Source organism: Eupeodes corollae, chromosome 3, assembly GCF_945859685.1.
Source record: "Eupeodes corollae chromosome 3, idEupCoro1.1, whole genome shotgun sequence".
Classification (NCBI taxonomy): Eukaryota; Metazoa; Arthropoda; class Insecta; order Diptera; family Syrphidae; genus Eupeodes; species Eupeodes corollae.
In genome coordinates this window covers 11,314,496-11,337,776 of record NC_079149.1, presented here as the reverse complement: position 1 = coordinate 11,337,776, position 23,281 = coordinate 11,314,496, and the positions used below count along the sequence as shown (strand labels likewise).

Below are 23,281 nucleotides of genomic sequence, written 5' to 3'. Positions count from 1 at the left end.
TGATGATTTTTCAAAAAAAGTATTTAAAGTATTGTATGCTCTGATAACGAATCAGTTTCTGAAACATTTTATGAGTATAAAAATAATGTTAAAAACGAGCATTTTCAAATCTGGACTTTAAATGAAAATAAAATATTTACTTTAAAATTAAGACTTTAAGACTTTTCAAGCCTTCATAAAGATTTAGATGAAGACTCAAATCGTAACTAATAGAAATTTCCAGAACCTTATTGAGATACTAAAAATATTCCCTTAAGAATTAAAAATTTGCTTAAAAAGCTTACAAAATATCTTATCTTCGAAAAAGCATTGTTTGTAATTTTCAAGAACTGTTCTTTGAAGTTTGTTTAATGTAACTCCATACAAATTTATATATTTTAATTGGGTAATAAGCCCTTCGGACGTTATTAAGGAATTCCTCAAAGAAAGTTTTGTTTGACAGGCTTTTTTTTAGTTTTTAGTTTTCTGAGAATTTTCTCAGTCAGCCTAAAAGAGCCGAAGATTGAAATAAAGAACAGAATTTTCCACCCAGAAGTCAAATAAGCTTTATATTTCTGTTCTTTATATTTGTATTGTACGATGGAGAACTACTGAGAAATCGAATTCTAAAAATTTCTATTTTCAGCGTTTTACTGCTAAAGACCATACATTTTTAGGAGAAATTTGGTTCAAGTATCTGAAACCATGAAAGTTCCTGAGATCCGAGAAATACAAACTAGCTGAATACTTTATTTTGAAACTATTTGACACGTTCCTTAATGTCAAAATGACTCTTTTCTCTTCTTAAAGCTCTTACAATAATGTTACAAAACGTTTATTCCATCAAAACAGAGCGATATTGAAATACAAATCCTAAAATTGCCTTTCCCACTTTGTTTTATTTTTTTGGAAAGAAGAGGTGAGGAAGGATTGTAAGGAATTTTGTTTTTATATTTCTAGGAATTCGGACTACTCTCATATCTTAGGAAGATAAAATGTCTCGATGATGTTTTACCTAAATACCTGTCAGTTGGTATCCAGTTTAGAGATTTAAATCTTGTTTCAATTGTGAACTCTTGAAGCTAGAGCTAATCAGGACGAATGTTTTCTTAGAATTTGGAACTAAGAACAGAGCTGTCGAAATTAATTGATCAGCACTTATTTTAATCCATTTTATTTATATAAATGAACTGTCAAAACAAATCGTTTTTTACATTGTAGAACGCTATTCTAAGAAAATTTAACCTTTTTCCAGAAGAAACTGAAAAATAAACAACAAACTTACTTTTTCCCTTCACGAACTCGGTGTGATTATCCTCTGAGTTTGTGTGTTGTGCGCTCGATAAATTATTATTGCTAATCCTTTGCATTTGATATTGTTTACTCGATTGTAATTGTTGTTGTCTGTGGGATTGTCTATATTGTTTTCGACCTCCACCTCCATTGCCACCGCCTCCACCATTGCCGCCGTTTCCGCCACCTCCGCTGCCATTATTATGCCTGTCATTATTTTCACTACCGTTACTACTATTACTAAGTCGTGTATAGCGATCTTTCGCCGCTTGGGACTCTACTACAATATTAAGGAGCAATAGTCCCACAATTAGTAGTCCTTTCATCATGAAAACATTATCCGAATGTGACTTAGTTTTGTTGTTGTTTGTCGTCTGCTTTTTTTAGAAGACAGAAACAAAGCACACGTCACGACGACGACGTTATTACGAAAACTTCACTAATTTTAACTCCTTTTTTATTATTCTTGTGACGTTAAATACACAATAAAAGGTAACATGCAAAAAAGCCTCAAGTTAAAGTACCGCACTTCACGTAAAGTATCGTTAAATTAAAAAAAGACGTGAAATTCAAACCAAAAACAACGAAAAATACTTAAAAAACGAACGAAAAAACAACAAGATGTAAGATTTTTATATTTTTTTAACGATCCAGTTTCGAGTATGATCGTTTTTGTTGTTGTTGTTGCGTATTCCTTTTTTTGTTTTGAGGTTGGAATTTATTTCTTTTTAATTTGATTGTATCATAAGAGGGACGACACTCAAGGTTTGTTCAGAAAAACACTTTATAAACTCGAACAAGATACACAGAATGTGGGATTAAATTTCAACAACAACAATAACATTAATAATCTTATTCCCCAACTCCAACTTCAAGCCCGGGTCACAGTTGAAAAACTTTTAAACGATCGATCGTAATTTTGTTTATGATGGAATCACCACCAACACCGCTCGCCGCCGATTAATATTTCGTGTTTAGTTTTGAACTCGAAATCGAAATGAAATAAAGGAAAAGGGTTAAGAGCTTTAGACTTTTGGATGGACTTATTTTGATAAGTTTTTTTTTATTTTATTTATTTTTTGACAATTTTATTTTTGAAATTTCGTTGCGCGGCAGAAATAATACAGCCCGGCGTCTGCGCATTCATACGTTTTGGATAAAACTGATCGTGCCGTGATCTTTTGAATTCAACGCGCTATAGTCTCTCACAAATACGAGTTAATTTTTTTTTTCTTCTAACACTCATACAATCACAGTAACATAGTTTAAACAATAAACAGCTGTCTGTATACTATGGCGGTGGCTGTAGCTAACGACGACGCGACGAGACGCAACCATGAAGAAAGGTAACTGCGGAGAGCAACAACGCGTTTTACCTGTGTTCATGAAGAGTTGTTATTTTACCTGTGGGTATGAGGCTTTATGGTTGCCAACTAAGGGGGTTGAAATTTAAGAAACCTGAATTTTAAGGAACATTAAGAGACATTTTTGTTTAAAAATACGGTTACGGTTTTGACAATTTAACGTTACGAAAATGATACAATCATTGCATATGGTTTGCAATCAAGTTTTTTTAATAAAAGATTAAATATTTTTCGTACTCTAATGAGATGGGATGTCACATACACTAAAACGTGTGTTTTTGAACTTTGAAATTAAGTCTTGGTATCAACCTTCTTTCTCAAAATTCCTATTCACTGTATAATTTTTAAACTGAATTAAAGGACCAAAAATTGAAAGTGAAGTTTTAAATTGTTAAAATTATTACTATTATGACAATTTTATGTTACGAAAATGAATTTTGTTTCAAAATACAATTTTTAAAAAACTTGTGAATTAAAAAAATTAATTTTTGAGTAGGTATATAATACCCTCCTTTCTCATAGAATTTCTTTATCATTGTATCACTTTTTTAAAATATGTTCATCATCGTTGCAACGAAAAAAATTTAAGGAAAGTGTATTCAAAGAAAAATGTCCATCGAGTGATAAGTTTCCTTCTACAAAAATTATTTGATAATGAACAATCATTGTTTCTAGAAATTTCATCATATTCTAGATAGATATACGAGATTAATGAAAATATCGGGTTACTCATTTTGCGGTTTTAAAAGTGTAGGGTTGGAAAACGACATCTGTCAAACTAAGTTGTTAAACCAATTTTTTTCAGTTGAAAGTCTGACATTTACAAAAGGGGATTGCTTAACTATTGCACAACGCATATAAATTGTTGAAACCTACTTAAAAATGGTGATTCTGCCATAGCCACGTATCGTTCCTTAAGAGGAGATTTTACACAACGCATGCAATTGGCGAAATTTTGAAGAAATTTGAACAGGCATGTTTGGTTACAGATATTGTAGAGCCTGTAAGTGATAGTGTTACCGAAGACCTGAATATGTCGATACCATGTCGTTTGTTGTTGTTGTTGTTAGGACTGTCTTACAGGTGATATAAACCTACATCCCTATAAAGTACAGTTCACACAACAACTGAAGTCAGTTGACCATTCACAACTTCGTAGATACGTCAAATGAAAATGCTTGAACGATTTTTCGAACAAAAATTTCCTTCAGCTAAGAAGGACATTTCTTACTCTTTGTGCCGGAGGTTTTGTGCCGGAGGTGTGATTGGACCTTACCTCTTCGAAAACGTCGATGGAACGACAGTCACCGTCAATTCGTAGCTTTAATGTCATATGACAACCTTAATTGAAGAATACGACGAGGAGAATACGTGGTTTTTACAAAATGGTGTCACATGCCGCACAACTCGATGACACAACAATATGACTTTAATGCGAGAGACATTTCCTGGCGGAGTAATTTCTCGTCGTGGTGATATTAACTGGCCACCAACATCATAACTTTTGACTCCGCTGGGCTTTTTGTGGGGCTATGCAAAAGATTGAGTTTATGCAGATAAATCTTTAACTCTTCGGCCTTTTAAAACCAACATTTGTCAATTTATGGCTAAGATACCACCCAATATGCGTCAAAAAATGGTCAATGCTGGCAACAATTAGCGTGGTAGCCATTTAAATGTTGTAGTGCTTCACAAATAATGTCGATATTCAAATTTTATAATAAAAAAAGGAATACCATTAAAGAAACATTTTTTATGTGTTTTATGTACGTTTACTTTTGAAACCGCAAAATGGATAACCTTGTATTTAGAAATAAACTCAGACGAAATATTTCATCCAAGTTTGATAACCTGTCAATGTAACTACCACCTGATTAAGATTTAGTTCAAATTGATAAGTTTCAAGCCCACACGAAACTGAGGTCCGCACAAAGCACCTAAGTAGGAAGATAACAAGAGTCCAACCATTTCAAATTGATGTTTGAGAAATTATTAGAAATCTTAAGAATTGTTCCTTTTCATTTTTATGAAATGCAATATTCCTTAAAATCAAATTTGAGAGGGGCTAGTGTTTTGTTTAAACAATTGATTTGTTAGACTAACTTTCTTGTACTGATATCTATATTTTCCATGAAGAACTCTTGTTTAGAATGAAATGTGAAACAAATAGTACACACATTTCAAGAAAATCATCAATAGATATTCTTTATCGTAACGAAACATTTCGTAAGCCAAGGAATGAATTTCGTTAATCAACAAAACTATTTATGAATAGAACGAAAAGATTCTTTAGTCCATAAATGTCTCCTATGTAGATTTATAAAAATACGTATTAGAAAAGTTAACACAAAGTTCCGTTAAATTATCAAAAACAAATTCGTCGATCAATGAAAATTTGTATAAAATTTACGAAAATCATTAAAAAATTGTTAACGTTTTAAATGGTTTCAGACATTTTATTTTTAAAATCAATTGTTAAAAACGTATATTTTTTTGAAAATCCATATTTAGTTCATATTTTGTGATTAAATGTTGTTGGCAATAATATTCCTGCTGTTCAAACTCGACTCTCGCTCTTTCTCTCTTGAAAAGTTCACCTTACCCTAACCTACCAGGTTTTATTTTGTCTTGGTATTTGTGTTGTGTATCTATGTTCATCTAGATACGTTCAATTTAACTTTTTTTTTTCCCTTAAAATGCTGAAGAAGGTAGACATAAAACACGAAAACACTGCAGACAGGTAAACTCTCTGTAAACAACACACATACCACTTCAAACCCGCATACAAACACAACATTTTTCAAACAATAGGACACAGAGAGTACACCTCTGCTATGTGTGTGGGATTACTCGGCGGTGTATAGGAATTTTTGTTGTTAGGTAAGTTATGGTCTTGAGTATAGGTATATTTTTTTTTAGTGTAAAGACCAAAAAAGAATTAAAAAATTGCACCCCCAATCTTTGTTTTTTAATATTTTTTTTCAGTTAAGTTGCATGATGGTAGGTTTTATACCACAGCTGAAAATGTCATCCCAGGGATACCATAAGAAGATGCAATATAATACATGGCAACCCATCATGGACCGCCATCGCCATTGGCAAAAAGTGTATGGAAAGACACGAAGTTATAGTGCGGGTGATCGAGCAGCAAGATTATTGAGCTGAGATGAAGATGATGCTGGGGAGCTCCTTTTTTCGAAGAAGAAGCATCAGAAAAAAAAAGGAGAAGATGAGTTCAGATCACAGATGAGGCTTGTGTAATCTTCTTTTTTTCTGAACTTCTGCTTCGTCTTCTTTAAGCTTGTTCAAAATGTTGTACATACATGCGGGATTTGTGTTGTGATTGTGAATTAAAAGGCGGTTTTATTTTATTTTGTTTTAACTTGTGTTTTAATTTTTAACTGAAATTTGTAGCGGTTACACGAGAGTGGGTTGAAGAAGCAAGAAGCAAGAAGCAAGCAACAGCAGCAACATTAACAGTAACAGTCGCATTTCAAAGAGCCAACACTGATTTGTTTGTTTCTGAGGCTAGAACTTAACAGAATTTGAATAAAGGTTAAGAAATGACTCGTATTTTAAGAAGAAGCAAGGTACTAATACCTTAAGCACAAGGTTTAAGTTTTTTCTTAAGCTGTGAGGGCTAGAGTGTAGGACTATCACAAACTGCCTTGCCACTCAAACACTTCCTTTAAGACGAACGGTCTCCTATGATTAAATGACTTATATTCCTCTAGATTACCTTCCTATCTCTTAATCATAATATAATTTTCTGTGAAATGGTAGTTCTTCACTAATTTCAGCTTACACAAGCATCATGCATAATGAAATGGTATATCGACTTATAAGTCACCAGGGCTTGATTCTTAATTCCTTCTTAAGCTAAATGAATGGTTTGCACTTAACAATATAGCTTTAACCTCTTTACCTTCCAGAAGTTTGGCGCAATATTAAAACACAAATAGCAGCTGACCAAGGATTCCACCTTGTGGAACCCCATTATGTGTGTGTTTTTATCTCAGATAATATGAATGTTTCCTTCCTTCTTTTTACACTTAAAGCAAGTAATTAAGATATATTCTTAGAGACTTATGAATAACATTCTTAAAACAGCAGCGGACCAAGGATTCTACCTTGTGGAACCCCATTAAGTGTGTTTTTTAATCTCAGATAATATGAATGTTTCTTTCCTTCTTTTTATACTTAAGTCAAGTAATTAAAACATATTCTTAGAGAATTATGAACAACATTGTTAAAACAGCAGTGGACCAAGGATTCTACCTTGTGGAACCCCATTTAGTGTTTGTTTAAATCTCAGATAATATGAATGTTTCTTTCCTTCTTTTTATACTTAAGTCAAGTAATTAAAACATATTCTTAGAGACTTAATAACCTTATTACCTTTAAGTTTAAATTAGTAAGATTGGGAGAAATTTTAAAAATCGTTAAGTTAAGTAGGTTATATTTAAGGAGTTGAAAATAGGAGATTTCTCTTCACGCAACCCAACTATCACAAATGTTATACAAAAATATAAACTTCTTTTACAAAATGCACAAAAAATATCAATTCAAATCGATGTTAAAAAATTATAGGTACTCTCGGAACATAGTTTCATAACTTTCATCTCTCATAATCGCAAAACAATCAAAACATTCCTTTTAAATTGCCTGAACGAGTTCGCTTCTAGTTCGCCTCTGCGTTAGCGTTAGCGTTCGCGTTCAAATCGATCGTTATTATTTTGTATAGTGTTGTATTATTGTGTACGCCAATCCCAATCTCAATCATAATACAATTCTATATCAACAACAATCATTTAAAAACAAACGTGATACTATCCGTGATGTGGCGAGATACAATTTTCAAACAACCAACAAAAATATAATACAACAGCTCTTGAAAGTATCCAATCCTATCCAATGGATTGTTTCGTGCTCTACATTAAGATACTTTTTATACAACATTATATTTTAGACTTTTGTTGTTGTTTCTGTTGTTGGTAAGAGTTGTTGGAATATATGTATACTTATCACTTGCGTCTTGCACCAATTCTTTTTATGCCGCCACTTAAGTTATTTCTTTTGCTTTTATGCGCGATTTGGCGACAAGCCATATAATCCCAATCAAAAGACACCCAAGCCGTGCCTTAACACTTTTTTTTCTTCGTCGTTATTGGATTTTTGTTTGGTTATAATCATCATCATCCTTTTGACATAAAACAACAACAAACATTTGATCCAATAAATTCAAAAAAAAAGTCGCCTTGTTCCTGGGCAAATCGATATAACAAAACACTTTGTACCTCGTACTCGTTACCATGTTTTAGACATTGGCACGCCTTGCCAGCCATCCAGTCCGCCATAGCACTACGAAAATCTATAGAACTTTGTGTTCGTTCAGTGTGATTGTCGCGCGAGCAGCTAAAACAAAACAAAAAAAACAAGAGGGCCGAAATAAACGGAATCGCAGCTCGTCTTTTGAACCTTCTGGAGTTCGTCGAGTTTGCATTACCAAGACGAGCCATCAGGGTCTAAGCGGTGTTTTACATCCCAAAAAGGGTTCAATATTTGATTCGTAGAAATAGGAAGAACAAGGAGCTCAAAACCCCAAAGGTTATAAAACAACTTGACTTGAGTTTAGAGTTCAGACTTAGGCTTTTTATCAAGGTTTGACCTAAGTTAACTCCTTCAACCTTCTATTCAATTTTTTCGTCTTCTATTGGACTTTTTAAGTCAATTTAAGCATTTCTTAAAAAAGTTGGAAGCGATACCTTGTGCAAACAAATTTTTCTTGGGAACGACTTAATCGATTTTGATAAAACTTATTAAGTTCAAATAGAGAGTGTTTGTTTTAGAGTTATATAACTTTGAATTGGAACAAATGAGAGATGATTTTATTTCAATTGACATGATATTTTCTTTGTTCTTCTTACATTATCATCATTACATATAATTTCTGGCATTTGAAAGCCAGGGTTTGATTGGATGTAGTCCAATCTAGGTATATGTCAAATGTTCAATGACCTTTGCAACATTTGTGGACGTATATCGGAAATATCGCAACGAATGTTGTTCTACAAGTGGCCGTTCGTTAAGGGCTTATCGGCGTAGACTAGCGACTTCACATATTCTGACAGAAAATAGCCCAGCGATCTTAAATCCAAATATCTCCGAGACCACTGTCAGTTTCTTTTGATGTAACAATGGCTTAACATACGGGTGGATTATTATAACACTGAATGTATCCGTTTTAACGAAAAATGAGCTTCATCGCTAAAGGTTGTTCAGACGTCAGTTTATTTATTCACATATTCTGACAGAAAATAGCCAAGCGGTCTTAAATCGCAATGTCTTGGATTTCGCTGTCATATTTTATGGATGTAACTGTGTCTTAACAGACGTGAGGATATCATAACACCAAACGTATCCGTTTCAACTAAAAATGAGCTTCATCGCTAAACGTTGTTCAGACGTTCGTCTATTTATGTTGAAATGTCAAACTAAACTCAACATAAAATATTTGACAGCTGTCAAAATGATCAAAATGGCCACCACTTAAAATAGTGTTGCCAACTCAAACTCCTTAACCTCTGTTAATTTTCCCTCAATTACTGTGTTCTTAAGATCAGCTTCATGCAACTCATGCGTACATTTGAATCTTTTTCCCAAGTTTATTGTGTCCGCCATATATCCAGCGAGAGATGTGTTGTTGGTATTCACAAAAACACAGGTCAAACTCAAAACTTGTTGCTGGCATTTTTCCGAAGAAACGTTTATCGTTCTTCGATTTGGTTCTACTTGAATCTACTGTGGATGCTGTGCTCTGTGTTCTGTGTGCTCTGTGGCAGCCTTTCGCCCTCTTGTTCCATGGGGATAGATATAGCCAGCAGCAGCAGTGGCGGCTGCAGTATACGTGGCCCGATGGTGGTGCCTCCACAGTCCACATCTATCCAACCCACATTTCAAGTCAGGCTTTTGTATGTTATGTTTTCTGAACTCTTTGCAATGATGATGGTTGCTTCTTACTTTGTGGTCATCTTGGATTTCCTCTATTATCTTCTTTTTCAAATAATTTTTGAAGAATAAGAAAATAAGAAAGAGAGAAATGAAATTGAGAAGAAAAAGAAAAAGAAAAGAAACAAAACACCAAATCACGAGAACACAAATTCTTTAAGCAAACACACGTTTTTGTCATGCTAACAATTTTCAGTTCTTCTTATTTTATTATTTTGTAAGTGGTACCACTTTAAAATCTTTCCATTTGAACCTACATTTTGTACATAGTCTTGAGTCTTGAATCTTGAGGGGGAAGATTGGTAAGATTTTATTTGTTTGTGTGGTGGACATTTGGTTAGACATCGAACGAAGTATAAGTTGTTGTTTTTTTGAAGAAGAAGTTCTTTGGAAAAGTTGCCATATGAAGCATCAGCTTATAGAACCTCAAAAGAGGAAAGAGGGGACAAAAAATGTCGGTAAGGTTACACTACTTAAAGATCGTGTGTTCTTGCAAATTGTTCAAATCCAATTCCGCGCGACAAAAGCCTTTCAAATGTTAAAATATATGTAAAAGAGAGGAAAATTGGCATATGGCAAAATGGCTTTTTAAAAAACCGAGGTTTCTCGAGCTGATATCAAATATTCTCTCGGAGTACCTTTGAACACATATTGGCCGTCAAATGGATATTTTGATAGTGGTTTTGTATCTTTTTTTATTTTGTTTTGAATTTCTTGTGTTTTTTTTATGAGAAAAATCCTCAATCATCTGGGAGGCAGCCAAAGGCTACTGTTTGAATTTGAAGACCTGTTTTTTTATTTTTAAACAGGTTACGCATCACGCAGTTAAAGAAATGAAAGAATAAAATCACTTCGACATCACCAATAATTTGTTTACAATAATTGAGGTCAATTAGAGATTTTTTATTGGATTTTCTGCTCATATATATTTATACGTATATTTAATTGGAAATGGCTTGAGATGACGTGAAAATTGGGGTTGTTGATGCAAAAATTTTATAAATTACACTTGATGTAGAAAACGATGGATATAAGTTTTTTGTATTGAATATTTATGCAAATTTCGGTTAGTCTAAAAATAAATAATGGACTGGTGAACCAATCTCGAAAGCTTGATGCTTTTGATCATATTTTTGTAAGAACAGGGTCTAGGTAGAAATGGTAGAAATGGCGATCTCAACGCAACCTAGCCTGAGATCCAATAAGCGCTGTAGTGCGCCGTTTTGATAAAAAAACAGGGTCTTAATTAATATAAATAGTGAGACGAAAACGATCTTTCGGTGTTCAAAACCTGTGGCAGTTGAGCGATAGCTACATATAAGAGTTTTTTGCTTTGGAGACTATGACCTTTCAAAATTCTTCAAGCCATTTTCCAGAGTCAATTTCGAACATGTTTGCAGATTGTAGTAGTACCCGTGGCATGATGGTTAGTGCGTTGGACTGTCATGCAAGGGGTCTTGGGTTCAATCCCTGCCTGTGCCAGCTTAATTAAAAAAAATAATTTCGCGGGTACTGCCTCTTGCGAGGAATTGACAAATCCTTCAAGAGTAATTCTTGTCATGAAAAAGTGCTTTCTCAAACTAGCCGTTCGGATTCGGCCTTAAATTGTAGGTCCCTTCCATTCCTGACAACAGTACTCGCACACAGGAATGGTTGAGAGTTGTAAGTCACTAGGCCCTGGTACACAACGGACTGTTGCGCCACCCCATTTGATTTGATTTTGCAGATTATGTTAAGATTGCCTCTGAAAATTGTTCTCCTGCATGGACCTCCTCTCCTATATCTTCTAAGTCACAAGAATACAGTCATCTTACATCAATCCCTTTTTAGAATTCTGAGGGATCTATACGTGACAATATTTAAGAGCTAAGTGAATGTTTCAGTCATGGTCCTGATGGAATACCAACATTTATGTTGACAAATTTGTCTTCTTCAACGAGTATTAAAAAAGTTTCTAGATCGTTGGAATTATTTACACCTAACGTGATACCTTACTTCAGTCAATAAAAAAGGCTTTACACATTTAGTTACAATTACAATACTCTTCTTTTTGTTTAGTTGCATTTGAAAAGCACTCTCAAGTCGGTTGCATCTTTACAGACTTAAACAAGCAATTAGACAAATTAAGTAACGAAATTCTTCTTAATAAATTAGTAAAACTGCACTTAACGACCGTTTCATTTTAAATATAGAAATATTAACATCAATTTCAAAAGTTACTCTTCATGTGCATTTAAAGTAAATTTTGGTGTACCTCAAGGGAGCCACCTTGGTCCATTGCTATTTATTTTATTTATCAATGATTTGCCTTCTGTTTTATATAATTCTTTATTACTTATCGATGCAGGTGATGTTAAAATTTTTCGAATTATTAACTCTGTCAAGGACTGTAAAGAGCTGCAAGAAGATATGTTCCAATTTTTAAATACGCTTGTGTTTAAGCCAACTGGAAGGGCGCTATTCTATTCCGTTCATATTATATTTAACGCAGTTTTTTAAGATTAAGTCTTTGTTTTTTTTTATTTGGTCTTATAGACTTTCATTACCACCATACACTCAAAGCTCTCCTAGCTTTTTCATAGAGAGTATTTCCAGCTGCCGTTGAGTTAGGCTAGCTTAAGAGGAACTTTTGTAGGATTGAATTATGGCGCTACCAGTCCTCTTAATTATCTATTCAGTAAAGTCAACATATTTTCCATAATCATTATGACTCTAAAACTGACAATTCCAAATCTGCAAGCCTTAATTTTAATATTATTGCTTTAAGAATTTAAAACTATGTTGGTTTTAAGTTAAGATTTAAGTTAATACTGTGTTCTTAAGGTAAGCATTTAACGAATTAAAAAATATATCAAAAGTCGAAAAAATTGGGTCCGGTGATTCTGTCCTCGCAGGTAGGTAAATTAAATTCAAACGTGGAAATTAAGGCTCGCGTTATAGAATTTTTTTAAGACCAATAAGACTTAAGTTAAGTCCTATACAAATGTATTGGACAAAAAATTGAATATTCCAAATTTCGTAAAACGGCTTTTTAAACGATTAAAGAATTGTATCTAAATATTTTTTCTTAACTAGGTTTCTTTCAATAATTATTTTTGTGTTGACCCATTGTTAACCAATTTTTATAAATCCTTTTTTTTATAGTTTTAATAATAATTGGTAGTCAAAAATGTTTAGTTTTGTATTCGGATCCTCAAAATATATATACATTTATTTTTTCAAACTTCTAGATCTCCAAAACGCGTCTGCATTTTTAACGAAATTCATAATATGTAAATCATATATTTATGATGACTCAATAACTTCACATATTATGGAAACTACGTTTGCATAGACACAACAAAAAGGGAATAGTATTTCACATTCTTGATATACGGCTGTGAAAATATCTCTATACTTTAAAATACGTCTAAATGGATCTATTGATTGTCATTCCTAGAAATTGTAGCTTCCCTGTCAAATTGTTTTAAGCATGAAACGCAATTAATAATTTAGATAAAATATTGCTTTTGAAAAAAAATTCGACAAAGCAACGAAAGACTTAAAACATTGCTCTGGTGTCCACAGAAGTTTCGGTTGGAATTCAATCGATTTCAATTTTTTTATGGATTCAGTCTTGGGACTTAGAAGGCAATTGAGAAGTAAAGTCCTTTCTCGAACATCTTAAATCACCAGCTATAAGACACATTTGTGGCGCTGAGGCCTGGACCCTGTCAGAGAAACATGAGAACGTCTTAGGATTAAATGGAGAATGGAGGAGAAGATATAACGACGAACTGTACGGGCTGTACAGCGACACTGAAATAGTTAGCAGAATTAAGATCGAACGGCCATGTAGAGCGAATGGACATCAACGCTCCAACCCGGAAGGTATTCGAATCCAATCCCGAGGGACGGCCGCGGCGCACTCAGGTGAGTGAAGACCTCAACCAACTTTCCGTGCGAAACTGGAGACAGCTAGGAAGGACCGAGCTGGCTGGAGACGCATGTTGGTTGAGGCCCATGTTCACCGCAGACTGTAGCGCCACCTTAAGAAGTAAGTAAGGATTCAGTTTAAACTACACCCAGATCTGAAAGTTGAAACACAATACTCGTGTTTTTTTGGCATTCTATAAATAGTATAGTAGAAAATTCCCAAGAAAACCGATCGGCAGCAGCCAGATTTTTGTATTTTAAAATTAGTACAAATGAATGAAGACCTGTCAGAATAATAACACAAAAGTTAAAATTAATTTCAGCAAAAAAACTAACTAAAACTAATAAAAAGGACAATTTTCAAAAAGAAATGGTAAAAAAATATATGAAAATTAAGATTCTATAAAAAAAAGTTAATTTAACAATTGCAGCTTTGACATAAAATAAAAACTTCAAGAAGGGGGTTCGTTCGTAGACTACTTCATTAACATGCGAGCTTGTAGCTCGCCTCAATTCTTTATATACCTGAATCGAGTTGATTGAGCTTGATTCCCAGACCGGAATCAAGTCAAAATTTGTGAACAAAACCTGTGTGGAGGAGTTGGTTTTAAAGATAATGCATTATGGTCTGTTTATTTGTACAAAAAATATAGTTTTATTTTAATCAAATTAAAGGAAAAAATTGCACATGAAGTTGGAAATATATTCATATATGGTGCTGAACTATTCAGTTCTTTGTTGTTTAACACGAATCAAACTATCTCACTTGCACTTCATAAGAAACATAGAAACACCATTTGCATTTTAGAAACTGCTGTCAAACCTTATCATTTTTAAATCTTCTTGTTCGGTAAAAACACCTAAAAGATTTATGTAATATAAACTGCGATAAACCTTTGTTGGAAACATAGCAAAACTTAATTATCTTTTCTATCATTTTCTTTTGCAAAATAAGCCCACTAAGTCTATTTTCATTAACCAAAGCTAAATAATAAAAGATTGATTTTTTTCTCCAATGAAAAACACATGGTTCGAAGTGCACAATTACTCAACGAACACAGCCATCGAGATACGAATGTAATATCAATCGTACCAACATTTGAGAACGAAATCACATAAAATCCATTCGAGACTCGTATAAATGTCAAAAACCCATCGGTAGTAAAATTCTACCTTCACTTTTATGGGTAGTATTCATGCTGCGGATAATTTTTTTTTGTTATTCGTGTAAAATCCTACTGTACTATCTATAGATTTTCCAACAAAACACTGGTAATGTCTTGCATTGTGAGAGAAATCCTTAAACCACTTAGTGCGAGAGCTTAATTTTCGAATATTTAGAGCATTGACTGGTTTTAAAGAAAAAGTAAACAAAATCTGGACCCTATTGGTTATAAATTCTTGAGCTAAAATTTCCAGTCGTCCTTCTTGAGTAAAGCTACCTAAACAAAAATCCAGAATATATTTTCAACAAGTGGATTCTGTAGAAGTGCTTAAACGGTTCTGAAAAACTAAGATACCTTCACTTCCCTTAATTTTGATAAGTACCTATCAAAGCATAAGATTAGCTAAGGTCAAGAGATTCCTCAAGAGAAATTGTAGTAATTATAAATTTAACTGGAAACATTTCTTTCCCAACCTTCCTGGTAGGTATTTCATATTGTTCCTAATAACCTATTATATTAACTAATAACCACTTAAACGCGCACTTTTATGAACATCATAAAAGCAACCAGTGCACTTGCATACTGAACTTCCGGAATTCCCCATCACATAAAGTCTAAGCCTTTTCATGAAAAGGTACACCATGTGTGCAATACCTCAAAATATAATTTTCCTTACATAAGAAAAAGAAGTTACCACCAATTATCACTTACCCTTTAAACATACAGTTCTCTAACAATTCATTAGGCTTTGTTTTTCATCTTTAACCCTAACTTCAAGAATGTTTTTGTATCTTTTAGCTAATCTTGGACATTTTAACGACCATAATAACTCACTGAAAATATACCCATTTAAGTCAAACCATCCAGCTTTAGAGAGTCCATATGGACGACTCCACCCATAAAAATGTGCTAAAGTGATATTCATAGTCCGTCAAGAAACATCAAAAATGTCCTTACCTGGAATTAAAAAAAGAGAAAAATACAAAACAATTAGTTATGATTTTTTGAAGATATAAATCTTAAATAACAAAAAATAAATATTTTATATCAAAATGGATATTAAAAAACCTGGGAATATTTTGTTTCAATTTTTTGTTTTGTTTTTTTAATTTCTAGGTAACCAAATCTTCAGTTTTGTCATCTTAACAATTTATTTCAGTTTCAGAAAACAGAATTCCACCTGTCAAAAAGAACCAAAAAAGAAATATACGAAGGTATACAAATCCATTTTAGAGATACAAAACACAGGTAGACAAGATACAAGATACACGAAGCAGAAGAAGAAGAAGGTGATCTCCTGCTGTCTGAGCAATGCTATACAAAATATCCGATTGATTCTGTGAAGCCGATGCAAAGCGTTGCGATGCGACGGGTTGGATTTCATTTCGAAGACAAAAGACCAACAAAAGGTGAGTGCGGAGAGAAACTCAAGAGGCGTGCCATTGTCTTTCAATTTCAATCAGAGACCAAGTCTTTCTAGTTGATGGCTTCAAGGATCTACTAAAAGAGAGGGACACGACAAGACGTCGATGACGATGCAACACGCTATATGAAACTTGCCGAAACCCATAAACATGGACATAAGATGGAAAAATTCAAAATATCAAAAAAATAAAAGAACTCTAAGATGACGTATGACGAATCGATCGGTACCACCACCGAAGCTGTATACCGGCACCGTACCGTCCAGAATCTCTGATGGTCGGTTTTTGTTTTTTCTTCTTGTTGTTCTTTAGGAAAACTACTTTCGAATTAGCTTGGGGTATTATACTTCACGGTAAGTGTTATGGTGTTATGTGCAGTAGAACCACTGTCTTATGGCAAGGTGTCAAGACAGCATGATGCAAAATGGGTCATAGCGCCAGGTATCTATGTACATTAACTTTACCACCATTATACTGCTGTAGAGCATTTTGTTTTTTAAAACAAGTGACGTGTGCGAAGACTTGTAACTATTATGGACATTCACATTTTGTAGATAAGTGCCATAAATTATAAGTTTTTTGTTTTTTGGTTTTTGCCATATAAAGGTAAGTACACTTCGCAGGAAGGTGTGACGGATTTATTAAACTATACAGATACGTTTGCATTAACATAAGTCTATTAGTTCGTTTCAAAAAGCGCTGGAATTTCACGAAATTCGTTTCGATATTTTCTTTTTATATTATGTAAGGACATTTGATATTATTTTTTTTAATTTTGATTTTTAAAGTTTGAAAATGTTGTTGAGGGTTAGAAAAATAAGGCTTGCAGAAAAAGATAATGTTTTGAGTATTAAAATTTGAGGAAAACGAAGTAATGCTAGCTAAAAAGCCAAAAACCAGTTTTACAAACATTTATAAATGTTTTTGTTTAGGTTTTTATTTTTTGTAAGAAAACTGTCAATTCGATTTTTTGCAACATTTTTAAGATTGTTGAAAACAAAATTTTGTATAAGTTAAAATAAGTTGGAAGCCATAATCTCAAATTTTTGAAAAGATATTTGAGTCGAAATTTAATTTTTACCAACTTCGAGTAATGTTTTGTTTAGGTTTTTTCTATAAAAATAGTAAAAACGCTATTTTTATTGGCACAAAATTGTTTTGGAGATAAAACCATTTTGTATTCGTAAAATTTTCGAGGTGACACATTTTTTTCAGTGTTTTTTGATTTATAAAAAACCATTAATTTGATTTTTTTTTAAATATACTTGTTTGGTATCACGTTACAATATATTATTTCAAATTTAATTTAAATTCTCTAGCGTTTTGGGTTCGTAAGGTTTTAATGTTAACCAAAGTGTTCACCTTTTTTTAAACTGAAAAAAAAAACGCATCTGCATCTTCCCTGTATAACAAAATTTATTTGACTTCGATATCTCTTCTGGTTCTTGAGCTATGGACGACGAAAAAAATTTCGCGAATGTACGGACGTACACACATACGCACAAAAATCTTTTATTTTGACTCTACGGACCTTGAAACAATGAGAAATGTCAAAATTCTCAGTTTAAAAAATGGGAGCCATTACAATAACTTCTTATAGGAAGTTAAAAAAGAAGTAGTAAAGTGAAAAGTTTAGTTTCATCTTCATTCAGCTTAGAAGACTAACGCCAATTTCTTCACATCAGTCTTTAACTATAGGTATTGTTTTCAGAAAGTCTTAACATTGATCATAACCTCTTCAAAATTTGCTTAATTTAGGTGTTTACGTTTGCAGACGTTTGATTTTTAGATTCTTAGCTTATAACCAGGCCTATTAAGTCCTACTGTACCAATTTGACAGCACTAAGCTTAATCCTTCTTGGAAGAAATCAGTACGTTCCGGAAATCAGTTAGTTTTTCAAAAATCTATACAAAGAAACTTGTCAATTAGAAGATGAACGTTAGACTTATAATCATTTGACTAGATCATTTTGTCGTAGTACTCATTTCCTTCTAATTAAAAGGAGCAGCGGTTTCCAAGAGAAATCAGCCTCTTTGATTTCAGCTCTAGTATCGTTGTCTAAATTTTGAACCGTTCCTGTGTAGACAAAAGCTTTAACTACTTCAAAGTTATAGCTGTCCACGTTGAAAATTTGTCCAAGAGGTTGTCGTTAAATGTTCTTTTTGGATAATAGCATATACTTGGTCTTACCGTCATTGGCCACTAAACCATTTTAATGCTCAAAAACTCTCCACTGAAATCATGCTTTGATCTTCCAATTAAGTTGATATCATCATCGTACCCGAGAAATTCGACAGACCTTTCAAAAGATCGTTTATCAAGTGTTAATGATTGAGTTTTACATTTAACATTCTTTTTCAGAACGATGCCGAAGAAGTCGCATGACAGTGTATGGCAGTAGCTTTTCTACAACCATTTCTGACATCAAAAACATCAGTGACATTTTTTCCTTCCTTCATAGAGCAGCGTGTATTCTCCATCGTCATTATGCACAAACGGATAAGTGTGATAGGGATGGCAAAACTAGACATTGCTGTGTAAAGCTGATGCTGTCGTACGCGGCCTTGAAAACACTATTTCAAGTTCCTTAATTTTGTCCAAGATCTGCTGTTATGTGAATATTTGATCAATGGTGGACTTTTCTGGTCTGATCCCACACTGATATGGACCTATCAGGAACAGCTTCAGAGCCTCACATATTACGGCTTCAAGGAGCTTATAGGCGATGTTCAGGAATCTGATGTCTGTGTAGTTGGCTCAAATCAAAGTTCTTCTTAATTTATGATTTGGAAAACTATAATTATACTTTTTGGGTATGCTTTCTTCCGACCATGTGTTTTGAAGATCAGTTGTTTTTTTCTTCTTACCAAGTTATCTACTGCTGCTTTGAATAGTTCGGCAGCGATGCCTTTAGTTCCTGCAGATTTTTTGGTCTTCAAATTCGATATAGCTAGCATCACCTCATCGAGGTTGGATAGGCGGAATTGTTGTTCGACATTGTCTAAGTTGTCAGAATAGACAACGGTTCTATTACGATGGTCTCCTGATAGTCTTTACTGGGTTCGATTCGCAGCTGATACTCAGTAGAGTTTACGTTTTGTTAAAATTTAATACCATTTATTAAAATCTCAATATCGAATTGTTTTTCGAATACAATTTCTATGAATCGCATAAAAAAATATTAAAAAAAAAATGGAACTATTACGTTTTTGTCATTAGGAATTTGATTTCCTTGAAAAATATTAAACTCAAAGCATCATTTTCAAAATGTTGTTTTTGATTCAAAGTGAAAACAAAAATTACAGGTACAAAACTTACCGGTGTAGTTTTCTACGGAAAAGCTTAAATCTCTACGAATTAATTCGAACAAATTTAAAAAAAACCTTAATTCTTTTTGAATTTAGGTTAAAACTTAGTTCCACCCCATTTAAAATAACAACAGGAAACTTGTTGATCGATTATTAGTTTTTGATTATCAAAAATATTAATCACCCAAAAGATATCGGTTTGAAAAATTGTACGATCACAAAATCGATCGTGTGTTTCCAAATCATTTTGATAATCAGCGCCAGTTTGGGCGCCACAAATCTGATTCAAAAATATTTTCACAAGATCCCCTAATTTTCTTATGTCGTGATAGGTATAAAAGTATTCCCTTCACGATTATAGTTAAGCCTCACATTATTTGCCCTGGAAAGTCCCCTATTCCCAGAGGTAGCTATAAAAATATGTTGAATGCATACAAATAATTTTAATCAAGACCACCCGATCGCACCATTTGTCGATCCATCGTGCTAAATCTGCCCGCATTTATGATCGATCGATTAAAAAGAAAACAAAATCAGGCCACACAGTCCTGAAAAAAAGGGGGAACATTCAATCCCTGTTTCAATAACAATTATTAAAATTCCATGAAATTAAAGAAAACAGAAATCTGGCGCATACCTTTAAGTTACATAAGAATAAAGACGAAGCCATGACATTTTTTGGCAAACATGTTTTTGACTTATTTTTGAAGTGGCATTCGAATTAGAATCCTTTTGTTTCATTTCTTAACAAAACAAGGATCAAAACCACTCGCTCTGGGAAGATATTTGAAAACATACCGCATGCTGCTTCTTCTTCGCCTTCTTATTCCTTTGATGGATTGTTCTTTTACACGTCATAGGTACTTGGCACTCATGCAAGATAATCGCATGTTCTCAGGACAAAAGGATAATAACTGAAAACACTTCATTGTCTTCGAACTTGAAAATGATATTTTTCAAGCCTCAATAAATGAGAACTGTCTATCAAAAAGAAATTGAAGACAAAAAAATCCAATTCTCTCTCCGACCTGTCATACAGAAGAGGACAGACACTCTAGAGCCTGCCTTCTTAAAGACAGATGAAGGTCGCTCACCTGCCCTGCGCCATCTAGGCCTTTAAGTACTTTAGGTAGATGGATGTAGGAAATGTACCTCAATACGCACTTGAAAATCTAATTCAATATAGAAAAATTGATCCTATCACGCGGTAAACTTGTTCCTTTCACTCCCTATAGGCATGCTAAGGCATTGATCTTTACGATATTGACGAAGATAAAAATGAAGATCCAAGAAAAAGGTATTCCTTCAAGTATTGTTCAAAAGCAACACAAAAAAGAAATAGGGAACGTAACGAACTGAAGATCGAAGAAAATCGTGAAAAGTCATCAATTTACAATAAACCCATAAGACTCGAGTCAAGAAGGAATGAAGCATCAGAGAAGATGAAGAAGTCCTGGTGTTCTGCGGGAAAGAAGACAGGAGAAGAGATGAAAAATGCTGTGAGATATTAATACTCAAATAAAAGAACAAAACACTTTTATACACAAAAGAATGATTTTCGATATTTTTGGGATCTCTTCAATTCCATTTGATTCGGCAAAGTAAAAAAGAAGACGAATAAAAAGTTGAGAAACAAAATATTCAAAAAGGTAAAAGTTGTGCGCAAGTCAAGCCCCAAAAGACTTAAGCCGAAAAAGAAACAGATAAAGAAGAAGAAGAAGTTTGGATTGGATTATTGATGATGATGAAGAGTAGAGAAATCCAAGAAGTTCGGATGGCCCTAGGTGGTGGTGGCGGTGGCGCATCAGTATTTATCATAATTTGACAACCATACACGGATTGGAGGAATGATGATGATGATGGTTACCATGGGCAGATAGCCCAAGCATGAAAACGAAGGATAATGAGTGGCGACTTTTCAAAAACAACACAAAAAAAGATTCAATATGCCTTAAGGAAAATAATATATTCAAAGCAAACTGACCCCTGAGAGTGATTGATTTGATGGTAAAACAAAACGTTTGCGCGTTTTCATCCGCATCTATCTTTAGTTTTAAAACCTTTCTTAGCCAAGGCGGCTTGGCGTGGCGTTGCTAGGGCTCTGACTCAATCTACTATAGCCTGCTGGTCAGAGTACTATGCTAGTGCTTGTTCTTAAGTGCACATGAGGTATATAACAATATAAAAGAATTCCAGCGATAGAAGGTAAACCTTTAGCTTGAACCTACCTTTGGTATGGCGATGATGATCATCATCATGATCGCACGATTATAATCGCGTGTATTGTTCTATTGCGACGAATGAGATGAGGACGACGACTTTTCTATCCACTTTTATACTGATGCCGACAATGAACAAGACCAAAAACTTTAAGTGGTTCTTGACCACATCACGAGTAAAGTTACGACCATGATAAGAGACGAGACTTACTTTGTTTTAATGGATGCTTTTGGCTTTATAGCGTTATAGAGGATGAGTCTTTATTGTTTTTCTTTTTTTTTCTTAAAAATAGTCGTGCTATGTTGTTTTTGGATTCTTAACTGTAGAAGGTATAGATTGGTTTTAGATCGGGTTTTTGTTTTTGTATTTTTTTCTGGCTTTAAGGTAAAGTTTGAGTGATGTTCTGAGAAATTTGTTTGATTATCTTAATATTTTATATTCAAATTTTGTGTTTTTTTGTTGTCTTAGCTGCTTTTTGTATGATACAAATAATTTATTGGCATTTTAAACCTCCTTCAAAAAAGAGTTTAAAATAATGTAAACTTTCACAATGCAAATATTTTTAATTTCTAATCGAGGCTTTTTATCTCAAGTTCAGGTGTTTATTGTTTAAAACTCAAGACCTTACAAAAAATTAGAGTCACATAAATAGAGCAATGTACGAATTTAACTTCACATTCATTCACAACGACTTTTAACGAGCTAGGTAGAGTTCAACGCTCTCTGTCCCACGTTACTTATTTGTAGTCATCTAGAGTAGCAAAGTTTGATATTTACGCAAAATTAGACAAAGTTCAAACATTTTTTAGACTTTCAACTATTATTTTTTGTTTGTTGTTATTTCTAAAAAAAATTGTAATGGTTCAAAATGAAGTGCAGCTTATAAGTCTGTCTCTCTTTTTTACGATAAAATTGTCAAAACTGTAGTTTATAAAAGGATAAAATGGAAACATTGGTCAAAACTTAGTTTTTCAAAACGCAGACTCTCTATAGAGCATATGTATAAAAAAGCAAAAGCCCGATAACGCTTGCCATTCACGTCACATCACAGTTGAATATGTCAAACTACATTTTCAACTGTCAAATGATAAACAATAACATCAAAGCTTTTCAAGCAGCTAAAAACGCACCCTATATTGTTCATTTTTATTAAAATAGATTTTTTCCACTGCATTTATTCACAAATTAGTCCGTTTTCTTCTTCATCTGGTTGAGCTCCACCAACTCGACTTAAAATAGATTAAGATTATCATCACCATGCTAAAGTCTAACAAAGCTGCCAGTGAAGATAGGCTACAGGCGGAACTTTTTAAGTGCGTCGGAGATGATTTGGCAAGGAGCAAACATCAACTTTTAGTCAAAACTTAAGTACTACTTGGCTAATCCATGAAAAAAGATGATCGCCTTTTCTGCTCAAGCTACAGAGGTATTAGCCTTTTAAACATCTAATAGAAGATTCAGCCAAGTGTATAATGTGAATGTCTAAAGCCATTTTCTGAATTAATTGGCACTTACCAGTGTAGCTTAAGGTCTGGAAAATCAACCATCAACCAAATTTTCACATTACGCCAAGTCCTGGAAAAGAACCAACACAACATCGGTA

General features: G+C 33.6%; 1 protein-coding gene across 2 annotated transcripts in view; it reads right to left on the bottom strand.

The window, feature by feature from the left end:
- Positions 1–23,281, bottom strand: part of LOC129952338 (epidermal growth factor receptor) — a 171,824-nt gene that overhangs the window by 34,942 nt on the left and 113,601 nt on the right. The window contains exon 1 of one of the 2 annotated variants that reach the window (XM_056064874.1): positions 1,265–2,457. The exons of the other annotated variant lie outside the window; for it this stretch is intronic. Coding sequence (XP_055920849.1) covers positions 1,265–1,601 — 337 coding nt within the window. The 5' untranslated portion in view covers positions 1,602–2,457. Of the gene's footprint in view, positions 1–1,264; positions 2,458–23,281 lie in introns of those variants that run through there. 2 annotated transcript variants of the gene reach the window in all.